This window comes from Motacilla alba, chromosome 8, assembly GCF_015832195.1.
Source record: "Motacilla alba alba isolate MOTALB_02 chromosome 8, Motacilla_alba_V1.0_pri, whole genome shotgun sequence".
Classification (NCBI taxonomy): Eukaryota; Metazoa; Chordata; class Aves; order Passeriformes; family Motacillidae; genus Motacilla; species Motacilla alba.
This window is the reverse complement of record NC_052023.1, coordinates 24,637,281-24,650,532: the sequence shown is the minus strand read 5'-3', so window position 1 is coordinate 24,650,532 and position 13,252 is coordinate 24,637,281. Positions and strand designations below refer to the sequence as shown.

At 45.5% G+C, this 13,252-nt stretch overlaps 1 protein-coding gene across 2 annotated transcripts in view; it reads right to left on the bottom strand.

The window, feature by feature from the left end:
• Positions 1–2,201: 2,201 nt before the first annotated feature.
• PLA2G4A (phospholipase A2 group IVA) overlaps positions 2,202–13,252 on the bottom strand; it is a 68,898-nt gene continuing 57,847 nt past the window's right edge. For both annotated transcript variants that reach the window (XM_038144451.1, XM_038144452.1), the window contains exons 15-19: positions 12,954–13,205; positions 7,875–8,059; positions 4,824–5,019; positions 4,464–4,621; positions 2,202–3,673 (exon numbers count right to left, since the gene is read on the bottom strand). In XM_038144451.1, coding sequence (XP_038000379.1) covers positions 3,542–3,673; positions 4,464–4,621; positions 4,824–5,019; positions 7,875–8,059; positions 12,954–13,205 — 923 coding nt within the window. In that variant the 3' untranslated portion in view covers positions 2,202–3,541. The remainder of the gene's footprint in view (positions 3,674–4,463; positions 4,622–4,823; positions 5,020–7,874; positions 8,060–12,953; positions 13,206–13,252) is intronic.

The following is a 13,252-nucleotide window of genomic DNA, read 5'->3' as shown; positions in this document are numbered from 1 at the left end:
TGTTCAGCCAGGCCAGGGACACTGCCAGGGATGGGAGGTGTAGCTTTGCCAGTCTAGTTTATTCTTCAGTGACAGAAGTTACAGTTTCGCACCCAAATAAGCCCAGAGCTGCTCAGTTTTGACTTGCCTAAAACCATATACCTGGATGAGAATTTGAGAGAGACACAAAGGCAAAAACCACCTCAGGGTTCCCAGGTTTCTGTGGCCACTTTGGCCACAGCCTTTGAGGAGGACACACTGGAAGAGCATTGTACTGATTAAAGGCAAAATATTTAAATATAAAGGTGGTTTGATGTTAAATTCCCCGAGGTTTTTATTACAGACCTCAGGACAGCCTCATGAATGGGCTGCTGGCTCCAGGTGAAGATGGAGTGGCAGGAAAGCCCCAGGAGGAGAACAGTTCCCTCTGCAGACATCAGACCCAGCCCAGCACCAGTGATCCCATCACAGCTGGGGTTCCCCTTTTAGTGTCTCACTTGTCCCCACGTCTTTCTCAGACCTGGCCGTGTTCCTCGCACCCCTGAGATCCACCCTACCACATGGGTCTCTCCGAGCTCACGGCTGCCTGCTCAGGGAGCTCTGTTCCCAAACATCTCCTGACAAAACCAGGAGTCTTTTGGCTTGGCCTTGGTTCTCCGATTTCAGGTGTGTGGGGCTCGGCCCTCATGGGTTACACAGCCACAGAAGAATTCCAGTTCCTGTGGGGTTTGGTTTGTCTAAAGGTTACGGAGCTGCCGTGTCCTGGCGGTGCCCCAGCGCCTGCTCCTCGCGTGCTCAGCAGTGCTGTGTTTGTGTTGCCATGGGGAATTCCTGGGAACCCTCCTGCCCCTGCCTCCCACCCTGCGTGAGAAGGGCCCTGTGTAACCTTCCGGGTGAGTCACATCCCCACACAAACCTGTCCATCCCAGCTGCCAGCAGCCAGTGAGGGGTGAATTTACAGCTCCAGGAGACGTCTGCTTGGCTTTGCTTCCAGTGAGCACCAGAGCAAAACCTGTTGTCAACACAAGGGGTTGCACAATCTGGTGTTTGATGCCACATCCACTCCTGAGCACACGCAGATCTCCTGGAAAACCAGCTCCGTGTGCTCTGAAAGAGCAGCTCTGCAGGTGATCCCTCAGTGCTCAGGTGTCATCCCACAGACAAAACATGCCCAGGGGAATGGGAAAGGGCATTCATTGGCTGCAGCCCCATTCCCTGCCAAAACGGGTTTTCTTCCCACCAACACAAACACGCCAAGGCCACCACTCCGGAGCTCCAGTGCTCCCAAGGTCAGTGGGATTTATTCTGAGCATTCCCTTCTGCTGGTAAAGGAAAAGGCAGGAAGGGATTTCCAGTGCCCATCCCAGTACTGCAACCTGCCCCAAGGTCCCAAGGAAGAGAAGCTCAAGGCCACCCTCAGTGCTGGGTGTCCCAGGGCCCACCAGAGCTGCTCTCCAGGGCCCACCAGAGATGGTTTCCAGAGCTGTTTTCCAGAGCACACCAGAGCCATTCTCCAGAGCCCATCAGAGCTGGTGTCCAGAGGCCACCAGTGGTGTTCTCCAGAGCCGTTTTCCAGAGCCCGCTGGAGCTGGTCTCCAGAAAACACCAGAGATGGTTTCTAGAGCTGTTTTCCAGAGCATACCAGAGATGGATTCCAGAGCCCACAACAGCCATTTTCCAGGGCCCACCAGATCATACCAGAGCCGTTTTCCAGGAATTGAGCTCACCCCCAAGGCTTCACCCCCTTCACCAATGCAGGGTGGCACTTCCATGTCCTTCAGGCATGAAGAATCTCCCATGTGCTGCCCCTACAGTAATGTTTGAAGCACGAAATAATTCATTCTCTAAATCCATCTTTTTATGCCCCCTAGGGATCACACGCTGCGCTGGGAAAAAAATACTGTACACACAAAGCAGAAGAACCTGGACTAAAGGGAGGGAAAATGAGAAACAAAGGATTACATTTCTAGGTATGGGAAAACTCTGTGTGGTTGGTGCCACATTGTGTGTCAGAAGAGGGTTTTTCCTGAATTATTATTCTCCTTCCACATTATTTATAATAATGTCTAAGGAGCTTCCCTGCTTTAGAAGGAATTCAAGATTAAAGGCAGCAAAGACATCCTGTGCACTGTCAGTCTTGTGAGCTGCCCCACACCATAGAGCTGCTCCACATCTCTTCACAAAAAACCTGAAAATAGCCCACAAATTATCAAAATAAAACCGTCTGAAAACAGCAGGTGACAAATATAGTTTTATTTTTTATCAACTGGTAACACTGTGATAATATAAACTGTATATAGCATGATAAAACTCTTCAATGAAACAGAGTAGGTACACATTATAAAATAAAAAATACAAATATTACATTACCAAAAGGAAAGACGACATTTAGAAGAAAATATTACAATAATGTAATGGTACCAGTTCCTTTCCGTATTCCAAAATTGATGGAAAATGTTTAAATTATGCAGCACTAAGATAAGTTACCTTTATTTTCTCTCTTGCTTTTAAACATGCACTAACTCAAACAGAAATAAAACCTATTTATCAATACAGGAAATGTCATTTAACCACAGAACTTTGCATGGAGACTTGGACCAACCTAGGCTGGTGGGAGGTGTCCCTGCCCGTGGCAGGGGGTGGAATGAGATCTACTTTAAGGTCCCTTCCACCCCCAACCATTCCACGATTCTTTGGTACAGTGGCTGCTAAAGAAATGCACTGTAATTATTTCCCTTCCCAGGGATTTACTGACTTTAGCAATTTAAGTTTTCAGAGGTGCAGCTGCATTTTCTGTGCATTTGAAGAGTTACAGCAATACTGCTTGAGATGGTTCTAAAATAATCTCTGTCTATGCACAGTCTTTCATTAATCAAAGTACTAATAACATATTTTTAAAATAGCCCTTAAGGCTTCACATTCTTACCTGGGCACGTTCTACCAATCCCCAGTAAACATTGCCACTGTCCCCTTGCAGAAATGTGTTGTTTTAATCATGCTCAAATGCAAAATCACTGTCAATTTATGAAGAAACATTCAGGTCAGAAATACACAAACTGACAATAATTTAACGCATGGTTGCCAGTAGCTCAAGAGTTCAAGCAATGTAATTTTGAGGATTAAATAAGAAAAAGAAAATATCAGAGGTTTAGTTTTTGCTGAGTGGTACATTCTCATATAGCAGTAAAGTGGATTTAATTTTTTTTTTCCTAATTCCATCTTACCCTTCAAGCTATGCCCAGTTTAGATCAATTAAAAATCAATTACCCCCCTCAAAAAAGAAACCAGTGTTTACAATTCTATAAGAAAACAAAAAGACATTGAACCAAATGATCTCCAACTAATTCCACAGTTCTAAAAACTAGGATGTCAGGCAACTGAAATGTTTTTAGCTCTCAAAAAAGCAGTACAAAATGCTATTGGAACGTGAGCATTCACAAGAAGACGTGCTCAGGAGTGTTGCACAGCCCTGTGAGGAGCAGGGATGCTCCACTCAAGTCCTTTTGCCTGCAGTCCCAAAGGCAGGAGCAGTTTCTGGGCAGGGCAGGGCCGGGCACAGCCTCTACACGTGGTTGTTGTTGAGGTTGCTCTTGTTGAAGAACCTCCTGGCCTCCACACTGCTGAGGGACACGGAGCAGCGCGAGGGGTTCTGCTTCCTGTACTCGATGCTCTCCATCATCGCCTCCTTGATCACCTGCAGCCAGCAGCAAAGCTCAGTTTGAACACTTTGAAATGGACTGAAACAGCCCCTTCTCCCATTAACAGCTGCTGCTCCCACTTTTAGCTCCCCTCCATCACTGAGCAGAGGGATCGATGAGCTTTAGCACAAATAGTATTTCTTGGGTGTATAAAACACTGATTTTAATGTGGTTAGTGAAAATATAAAGGAGGCCACTAACACCAAAGATGTCACACAAAAATACACAGTGAAACTCAGAAGGGTAAATCCAAATGTTGAGAAAATCTGTACTTCAAGGATGTAGAAAGTAATTATTATGTTGAGAAAGATTAAATCTTCACTTTTAAATCTTTTGTGCTGATGTAACAAGTTTTCTTCACTATATTGATTAAAACCCCCACATCTTTATCTGGGATGATCATTACACTTGTCACTCCACAGATGTTGGGATCATGATGTCACGTTACATCAACTATCAATTACAAAAAATTATTACTGAGTTAGATGATAAAAGAAATTTCCTTCAGAGAAAACTTCCAGTGTCCTTTTTACACAATTAGACAAAAAAAACCTGCGTATAAAGTCCTGCACATCATGTTTACATCTTTAACAGTGCCCCTTGCTTAGTTATCCTGAATGGCTGGGGATGGTAAAATGGCAAAACCAAGGCAAGAACCAAATGAGAAAATCAGGCAAACACTGAGGCAAAGCCCTGCACCTTCTGTAGGGCAGATTTAGGGCTTTCCTCACATCACCCACTTCTCCCTGTAACAATCCAGCCCCTTTAACCCCCCCCCACACTTACATCCATGTTATTGAGGGTGTTGAACTCCATGAGGTCATGGAGCCTCTTGAAAGCCTCGTTGGTATACTGGAAGTTGAAGGTAGAGAAAGGTGTATCTGGATCATCAAAAATATCAAAGTCTGCAAAATCCTTCTCTTCTTGTGTTTCTCTGGGAACGCCTGCATGGGACAAATACAAAAATTCCATCCAAATGTTAGGGCTGAGGATTTATTACCTTATTTTTAACATCTCCTTTGAATTAATTCCCCAAGGACTGCAGACAAAGCTGGAGTTGCTTCAGAGGCAAAACATTCCTGGTACATAACCACCAAGTGATTCCAGAGGAACAGGTGGATTCAGCATCAGGAATTGTGAGCTCACCTGGAGCTTTGTACTTCCTGAAGTCGATGTTGGCCAGCACGAAGTGGATGATGGTTGGACAGTCCTTCTCCGAGGAGGTATCCTTTGGTTTGAAAACATAGCACTCCTTCATGCCCTCCCTGTCAAACACGTTGGGGTCTATCTTGGGGAAGGGAAGCTTGTTCATTTTGGCCCATTTTTCAGCCAGCAGGATTTCCTGGAAAGAGGAGAAAGACTCAGGTGCACAAAAGCTTCCACTGCAAAGTCAGGAGGTTTGCAGAGACAGGGATCATGTGGGGTGGTTAATGTAATCCATAAATTATTAAGTCTCCAACACAGGAAGGACATGGAGGGAGTCCACAGGAGGCACCAGGATGGTCAGAGGGATGGAGCAGCTCTGCTGGGAAGAAAGGCTGGGAGAGCTGGGATTGTACAGCCTGGAGAGGAGAAGCTTTGGGGAGACCTCACTGGGGCCTTGCAGTGCCTGAAGGAGCTGACAGGAAAGATGGACAGAGACAATTTCCAAGGGATGGAGTGGCAGGACACAGGGAATGGCTTCCCATTGGCAGAGAGTAGGCTTAGATGGGATATTGGGAAGGAATCCCTTCCTGTGAGGGTGGGGGGAGCCTGGCACAGGGTGCCCAGAGAAGCTGTGTCTGTCCCTGGACCCCTGGGAGCATTCAGGGCCAGGCTGGACGGGGCTTGGAGCACCCTGGGCTAGTGGAAGGTGTCCCTGCCCATGGCAGGGCTGGGATGAGGTTAATGTCCCTTCCAGCTCAAACCACCCTGTGGTTCTCAGGACTAATCAAGTCCATCTCAGCACAGATGACCCAGCAGGACCAACTGAGCACCTCACTCACCCTGCCCAGGCTCTGCCACCTGCCACATGAGTCACAGGAAGGAACGTGGTCTGCCCCAGAAACCTGGGGGTGAATTTACAGAGCTGACGCTGAGGGAACAGCCATCCATAATTTTACTTTGCAAAGCAGTACCAGTGCTGTGGCAACCACTGAGAGCTCCTAAACACCAGGCCGTGCATTGTTGTACTCGGAATTAATCCCCACACTCAGGGGCCTCTCAAAGCACACCGTGTGAAGAGCTCTGGAAAACAGGCTTCTTTTTCCACATGACAACACAGTAAACAAGACAATTTGTAAATAATGACTCAAAAGCATGTAATGAGGGTGTGTGAGAGGGAGGAGAGGGAAGGTCAAACATCTTTAATCTTGGTTTTCAATGAAATAGGACCCTTCTTTGGATGGCTGCTTTGGATATGTAAGAGATTAAGAGATAGTGGGTGTAAAGTGGTAAACCAAGGCTCGAGTCATTGAGAAAAATATTAGAGTGCTACCATAGATACAGGCCCGCTTCTGAAGTGCCATTTATTCTTTGCAATGCACCAGTGGGACAGAACTGGTTCCTGTTCCTGTCCTCTGCCTCAGGAATACATCTGTGTCTGCCTCAGCACACACCTACTTGTGCTCCAGAAACAATTGCTTTCAACAGAGGATTCTGGAAAACCTGAGGCACCATCGAATTTTCCCACCATTTTTTATCGTGTTAAGGAATTTTTTGCATTTTGCAAACGATGGTTTAGACAAAAACCTTCAGGATGCCACTTGAGTGCTCCTTAATCTCTCCACGTTCCCCAAAACAACCCAGAAAATTGCAGCTGACAAAGACAGAATGCTAAGGGTAGCAGGGGTGACCATATACAGCCTTTTGCATGGACTCCACCTGTGGAATGTTAAAAAAGGGAGGAAAAAGATGTTTCAGAGGCAATGGCAGTGCTGTGTCAGCAAAATATAGCTGCTGGGGCAAACACTCTTGACAAAAAAAAAGATACATTCTTATGCAAATAGAATATTAAAGGAAAAAACAGACCCTGGGATTCAGTCATTTAAGGAAAAACAAAGGATCTCAAGCACTAGGAAGTCTTCTCAGTGCTCTATTCTCCCTGGTAGCCCCAGGAGACATAGAGATTACAGGAATTCCTCCTTTTTATTCTCCTGTAATTTGGCTTTGCAGTTGGCAGCACTGATCTTAAGCTCATTTTGCTAGTGCTGTTGCTTTCTGATGTTGTTTGGGGGGTTTTGTCACTCCATAGCAGCTGAAGGAAAAGAATTCTCCATTTGTTGTAACTAAAATTTGTCTGTAAAGCAACAAGGAATGCCAGTTGTTTCTCAAACAGGAATGTTTTCTGAGTTCCCTTAAAAATTATTTTAAAAATCCACTTGGGTTTGAAATAAATAATGCCTCTGTTTTGAGGACAGTAGAATCATTACTGTTGGAAAAGACCTCCAAGATCACACAGATCAGCCAAATCCCAGCACGCCCACTAAACCACAGCACCAAGTGAGAACCTCACATCAGTCTCTGAAGTGCTGCCTTTTCTGTAGAAGCTAGCAAAAAATGATCCACGTAAAGGCTTTGGGATCAGCTGGAGCTGTGTGGATGTGCAGGTTGTACAAACTGACAGCTGTGCTTTCCACACCTGCTGCACAAAACAGCCATGGCACTTACTCCCTGTCCTCCTGTTGCTGTTTTGCTCTGGTCTGGATGGATTGAAGATGGATGGATTCAAGATGGATTTTAAACCAGGATTATCCTGGTGAGATGTAAATTAACAGTTAGCCTTGATTCCAAAAGGTTATTTATTTAGCAATCCTGAGATGATGCATTTCTGCAAGATGATGACATGAAACCATCCATTTACATCACAGCACACAGAGGAGAGCAGCTGGGCGGAGGGAGAGTACGGCCGGGAAAATTACTTAATTGTTTAATTCTGGCAGAAAATAAAACTCTGCAATCAGTGCCAAAGCAAAACTTCCATAAAAACAACCAAGCTCCTGCTTCAAAGCAAGTTCATTATCCCTCTTTGTGCCAGCTGCCTCATGGAAGGCATGTAAACAGGAACTGAGGCACAGGGCAATATTCTGCCTTGACGTGGAAAGAAATATTCCAAAGCTGCAGACACAACTGCACCAAGTCCTTTCTGGGACCATGTGGAATGGAACTGAGTCACCTTAAGCCCCTGAATGCAGAAAAGGAAGAGCCTGTATCACTTACTTTGAAAGGAGGGCTGGAATCACTTGGCCTGGCTGAGAAATCAAAGGAGATGATGAGATCCACACCTCTCTGGGGCCTTAGGATGAGCGGGTAGGGCAGGTTAAAGGTCAGCCCACTGTCCACAATGTGGATCTTCTTGCTCTTCACATCCAGGGGCTCATAGATCCTCTCAAACTCGTCAGGATCTGCGTGGAACATGGGAAAACCAAACCAAGCAGGGACACCTGAGTTAAGAACTGAGGTTCTGATGAGCATTCTAAGATCTGGGGAGAGTATGGAATTTGAACTGCACAGTATCCAGGTAAACACACCATGAATTCAAGTGTAACTAAAACTCTTAAAAACTGGAGAATGAGGTGAAAAGCCTAGCTCATGAGGCAGATCCAGAGGAGGTGAACCAAAGGGGACAAATGCCCAGGTTTGATCCCAGCCCTCCCACCTTCACTCCATCATCCCAAACAATCCTTACACAAAGGAAAAAGTTTATGGGATGTTAAGAGACATCTGGCGGTGTCAATGGTCCCAGACTCTGTTCAGTGGTGCCAGTGACAGGACGAGGAGCAATGGCCATAAACTAAAACACAACAAGCTCCACCTCAACACGAGGAAGAACTTCTTGCCTTCAAAGATGGAGAGCCCTGAACAGCTGCCTGGCCCAAACCTATTCCCCCAGGTTCCCTCCCAACCCCACATCCTTCCCAGCTCTCCCAAATTTACCCAAAAATCCTCAACGTGGCTGTGCCCTCCTGTGACACTTGTCTGTGCCTGCTTCTGCTCATTAAATTGGGACTATCAGGTCTTGTTTTCCAACCTGCACCAGACCTGATGACCTCACTCTCACCACCCCAGCAGGAACAAAAAGAAATAGTGACCCATATCCATAATTCAGGCACTGGACAGAATTCCCTGTCAGCCACTTGCTGCTGGTGCTGTCCCAGCGTGGTATCCACCACTCTGCTCTCTAAGCCCAACCTGACGATGTTTCCCTCTAACCCCAACAATCCCTCAGGTGCAGCTCAGGAAAAACCAATCCGTTCTCCTTGGGTGTCTTCACACTTTTCCAGGTCTCTGGACACTAAAAAATGAAAGTCTCTGGACACTACTAAACTATCCCTGCTGTACTTAAAAACTTTTCCCCTGAGAGTCTTTTCTTTTCCCAGACCTTGCAAATATTTCCAGCGCATGGTTTTGCTTTTTAACAAGAAATATAATGCTCATATCTGTAGAGGGCAGTGTAATGTAAGGAATGATGGATAGAAAAATATAATTATTTCTCTATAACTAAATTTCCTGGCATCTAGTTATTGACAAGGATAGTAATCTGGGAAAAAAAAAAGGGTATTTTTGAAACAAAGAAAATCTATCAAAAATCATACTACCTCTTGTCCTGTCATTTCAGGAGCAAGCATGTTGTGAGGACCAAACAAAATCTAAAAACAGATTATTTCATATTTTATTTGTGTTGTTATTTATAAGAGGACACTTTTCTAAGTAATAAGGCACTATCTGCTTTGATTTCTAAAGGAGAGAACACTTGTAAATCATTGCCTATTGCTGAAGGGCTAAGTGTGTTTATAAACCTATTTTAGAACCATGTATATTTCATAATCATGATTCAGTATAAATGAAAGAAAATGTACCAGTATTTATCAAATTCATCACAACTTAGACAGTAAAAAACCCACACTGACTACAGTTCCCTTTAGCACATATAGACCAAATTGGTTGTCCTCCTCTTGTTTAAAGACAACAGGTCAAACACAATTTAACCTTTGTTTTCACTAGAACTTCTAAGGAATTGTAAAAATATTTTCGTTCTTGTTTCATCTTTTCTTATGTTACAAAAATTGAATTTGAAAGATCCTTTAATCAAGAACAGCATCAGCTATAACAGTATTTGTGATGGGAGTGTTATTGCTCCCACACAAACTTCCTCCCAACACTGAGGAGTGAGATGGATCCTATTGCTTACAGCCCTCATGACCCTAAAATCAAATTTATCCAAATAATCTTACTATATTTTAAAGGAGAAAATGTCTTCAGGCCATCAATAAATTTATAACAGCCATATAAATGGGTTTTAGTAATCACAGTCTTCATAGAATCCCAGAATCCCAGAGCCTGAGACATGAATTTTTAGCCTTTTAGGAAAGATGCATTCCTATTACCAGCACCTTCCAGTCCATCAAATAGCAAACTGTGAGAAAATGGGAGGATGTGGCACTTGGGGACAGGGTTTAGTGGCAGTGCTGGGTTGATGGTTGGACTTGATGATCCTAAAGGTTTTTTCCAGCCTTAACAGCTCTGTGGGTCTGTGTTTACCAGCCCAGCTCCATGTTTAGCCAGCTCAGTCCTGTCAGCTTCCCAGCAATGGGATACACAGACAGATATTTGTTAGGAAATCATAAAGAGGGCACGTCCTAGAGAGCAAATCTGCCACAGATGGCAGCTCCAGTGAGAGGAGGGAAGATCAGAAGGGCATTTGCTACTGACGTCCATCTACTACAACTGTTTCCATAAATACTGAAATAAGGAAGCAGGGATTAGGGGTTATTTTTCCCCATTGTTATGCACTTGGCATTTTCTCAAATTGTTCTGCTGTGTTGTAACATCAAGAAAAAAAACAGAACAACCCTGAGTTCACAATGAAATCACTCCTGATGAAATAAGAAAATGTTTAGCATTATCTCCACAAATAGAATCTGTGGTAAAGCAAAGCCAAGGGTTTTACTTCCCGACCAAGCAGCTGGGATCTCTGCTGCAGGCACTGCAGACCCTAAATTCAATCCTCAGTAATGACTGTGAGATTGCTCTAGGTCAGCCACAGTTCATCCTCTGCAGAGGGTTTGGGACAACTGGAGATGGAAAGTGTTATTGATATCCTTTTTGATTCACTTATTTCTCCTTTGGAGTGTATGGCAATAAAGGAGAGTAAGTCTTAAAGCAATACAGACTTCCCTCTGCACTCAAGCTGACAGGTAAACTGCCAGTGCTAGGAATAAATATGCACAGCTTAAATGCATCCAGTGCCACAGTAATCTAAGGATGTAAATTTTACACCACAGTCTCCTTTCTATCTGAGCCCCTGGGCTCCTCAGCTCTTCCATATATTAGGAAAATTCACAGCATTAAAATGTGGATACACTCATCACACTGCTGAATGATTACATTTTACATTAACTACTGACATTTCAAGGGGTTTTTAACTATTCTTGACTACAATATTGCAACCACTCGCAGCTGTCAGATCTGAGTTGTAACTGCAGGTTTATGAATGTGGGCTGTGGCTAACAGCAAAAAACTGCAGTCGTATCAAACTTTTCCCATTTTAACCCGCAGAAGTTTCAGGCACTCCAAAGTAATTGTGTCAGAGGTACAGAGTTCTGTCAAACCAGCACTTTATTTCCAGCTAAATCAAATCCCAGGAAGCTGACAGTTGACTCTGAAGACTATCCACGTGTCTTAATTATGCAAAATTCTCATCAATTGTCATTTTTTCCAACCATAAATTTCCTACCCACTTTCCTGCCTCTTTTCTAAGTACTATAAATATTAAGACTACCCAGTTGTAAACACCACTGAGATGACAGAAATATTTAGAAAGTGGAGTCCAGATGGAAATTACTCTTCAAGCCCTGCAAGGGATTTGTTGCATTAACAAATACACATTAGAGCACGGCTGCTACTTAGGCTTTTACATGACATCAGGTATTTACTGTTGCTTAATGAGCAGTTGGGACAATCTCCTTCCTCTGCATAGGGAATGAGGGCTGAGGAGAATGGTGCTGTCAGCAGGGATAGTTGGTAGGGCTGTGCTGGGAGGAACAGCCCGGAGGGAACACCCCTTTCCGAGAGGTGTAGTTGTTCTTTGCTTGATGGATCACAGAATCATGGGATGGGTTGGAAAGGACCTTCAAGATCGCTCAGTGCCACCCCCTACCATAGGCAGGGACACCTTCCACTCTCCCAGGTTGCTCCAAGCCCTGCCCAGCCTGGGCTTGGACATTTCCAGTGCCAGAAGAACACCAAGAAATTTGCCTTTCACTGAGTAGATTAGATTGCAGTGAACATTAAGGCAAAGGCTCCAAAATCCTAACCAAACACAATTATTCTTCACAGCTACTGTTCCACGCACCATATCCCTCATAGAGTGAGGGAGGACTTTGAACTTCTTTTGCAAATTCATATTTTTCTGAAATTCTTATCCTCGATCAGCATTCTTGTTTAAGCCAACATGAAACATGGATGCACCTGCACATCAGGGATCCCGGAACAGGAGTGGTTTGTCAGGTTTGTCAGTGTTGTTCACATTGGGAAGAATATAGTGTCAGCAAAGTAAGAATCTATCAGCTGTGTCAGGGCAGGGTCAGGCTGGAACTCAGGGAAAGGTTCTTCCCCAGAGGGTGCTGGGCACTGCCCAGGCTCCCCAGGGAATGGGCACAGCCCCAAAGCTTCCAGAGCTCCAGAAGGGTTTGGGCAACCCTCCCAGGGATGCACAGGGTGGGATTGTTGGGGTTTCTGGGCAGGGCCAGGGGTCAGACTCCATGATCCTGGTGGGTCCCTTCCAAAATTCACTGATTCTGTGATCCTACAAGTGAAGAAGTGTGTTGCCTCCAGAGGTTTTTCAAAACACAAAGACAGCAGATGAGCTACGAAGGTTTTGCAGCAGGGAAACCCTGCAGGAGAACAAGGAAAGGTTTCATTTCCACCAGCAGGCTTAGCACCAATAAGAACCAAGGAACAACCTGCATACCCTTTGGAGAAGGCCAAGACAGTGAGAAAGTGGATGTAAGTGAATGTAACAAAGGGCACCACATACAAAAGCAGTTTGGTCCCCTTCTGCCAAACCAAGAGCCACTGTCCCTCCTCCAGTGGCTGTTCCACACGCTGTGCCAAGGGACAGGGCAGGGAGCAGACAGAAGTCACCGTGTGGTGCCCTTTGAGCCTCCCCAGTCCCCTCACAAGCTCCACTGCTGGACAATGCCCACGGTGCTGTTGTGGCCCTCGTGGTGTGACGTTACCGCGCCGCCTCTGCCTTCATGAATAACCACACACAGCACCAGTGCTCTGGGAACTGACCTGCCACTGCTGCCGGCTCCTCCTCCTCCAGGGACTCCTGGGTGAGCAGCTCTGCCAGAGGGGACAGGGGGTAGCAGCTGTTGAGGTTGAGCCCCAGCATGAAGTTGTGCACCTTGCCGGCGCGGCCCTCGCGCGTGTTGAACAGGGCGCTGTCCCCCACCAGGGCCATCAGCATGCGCTGCACCCAGCTCTCCTGGCTGCTCTCCTGCAGCCTCTCCTGGCACTCCCGCCTGGCCTCTGCGCCCTCGGTGCCTGCACACAGACATGGAAACACCCAGCAGTGGTATTTAAACACAGCA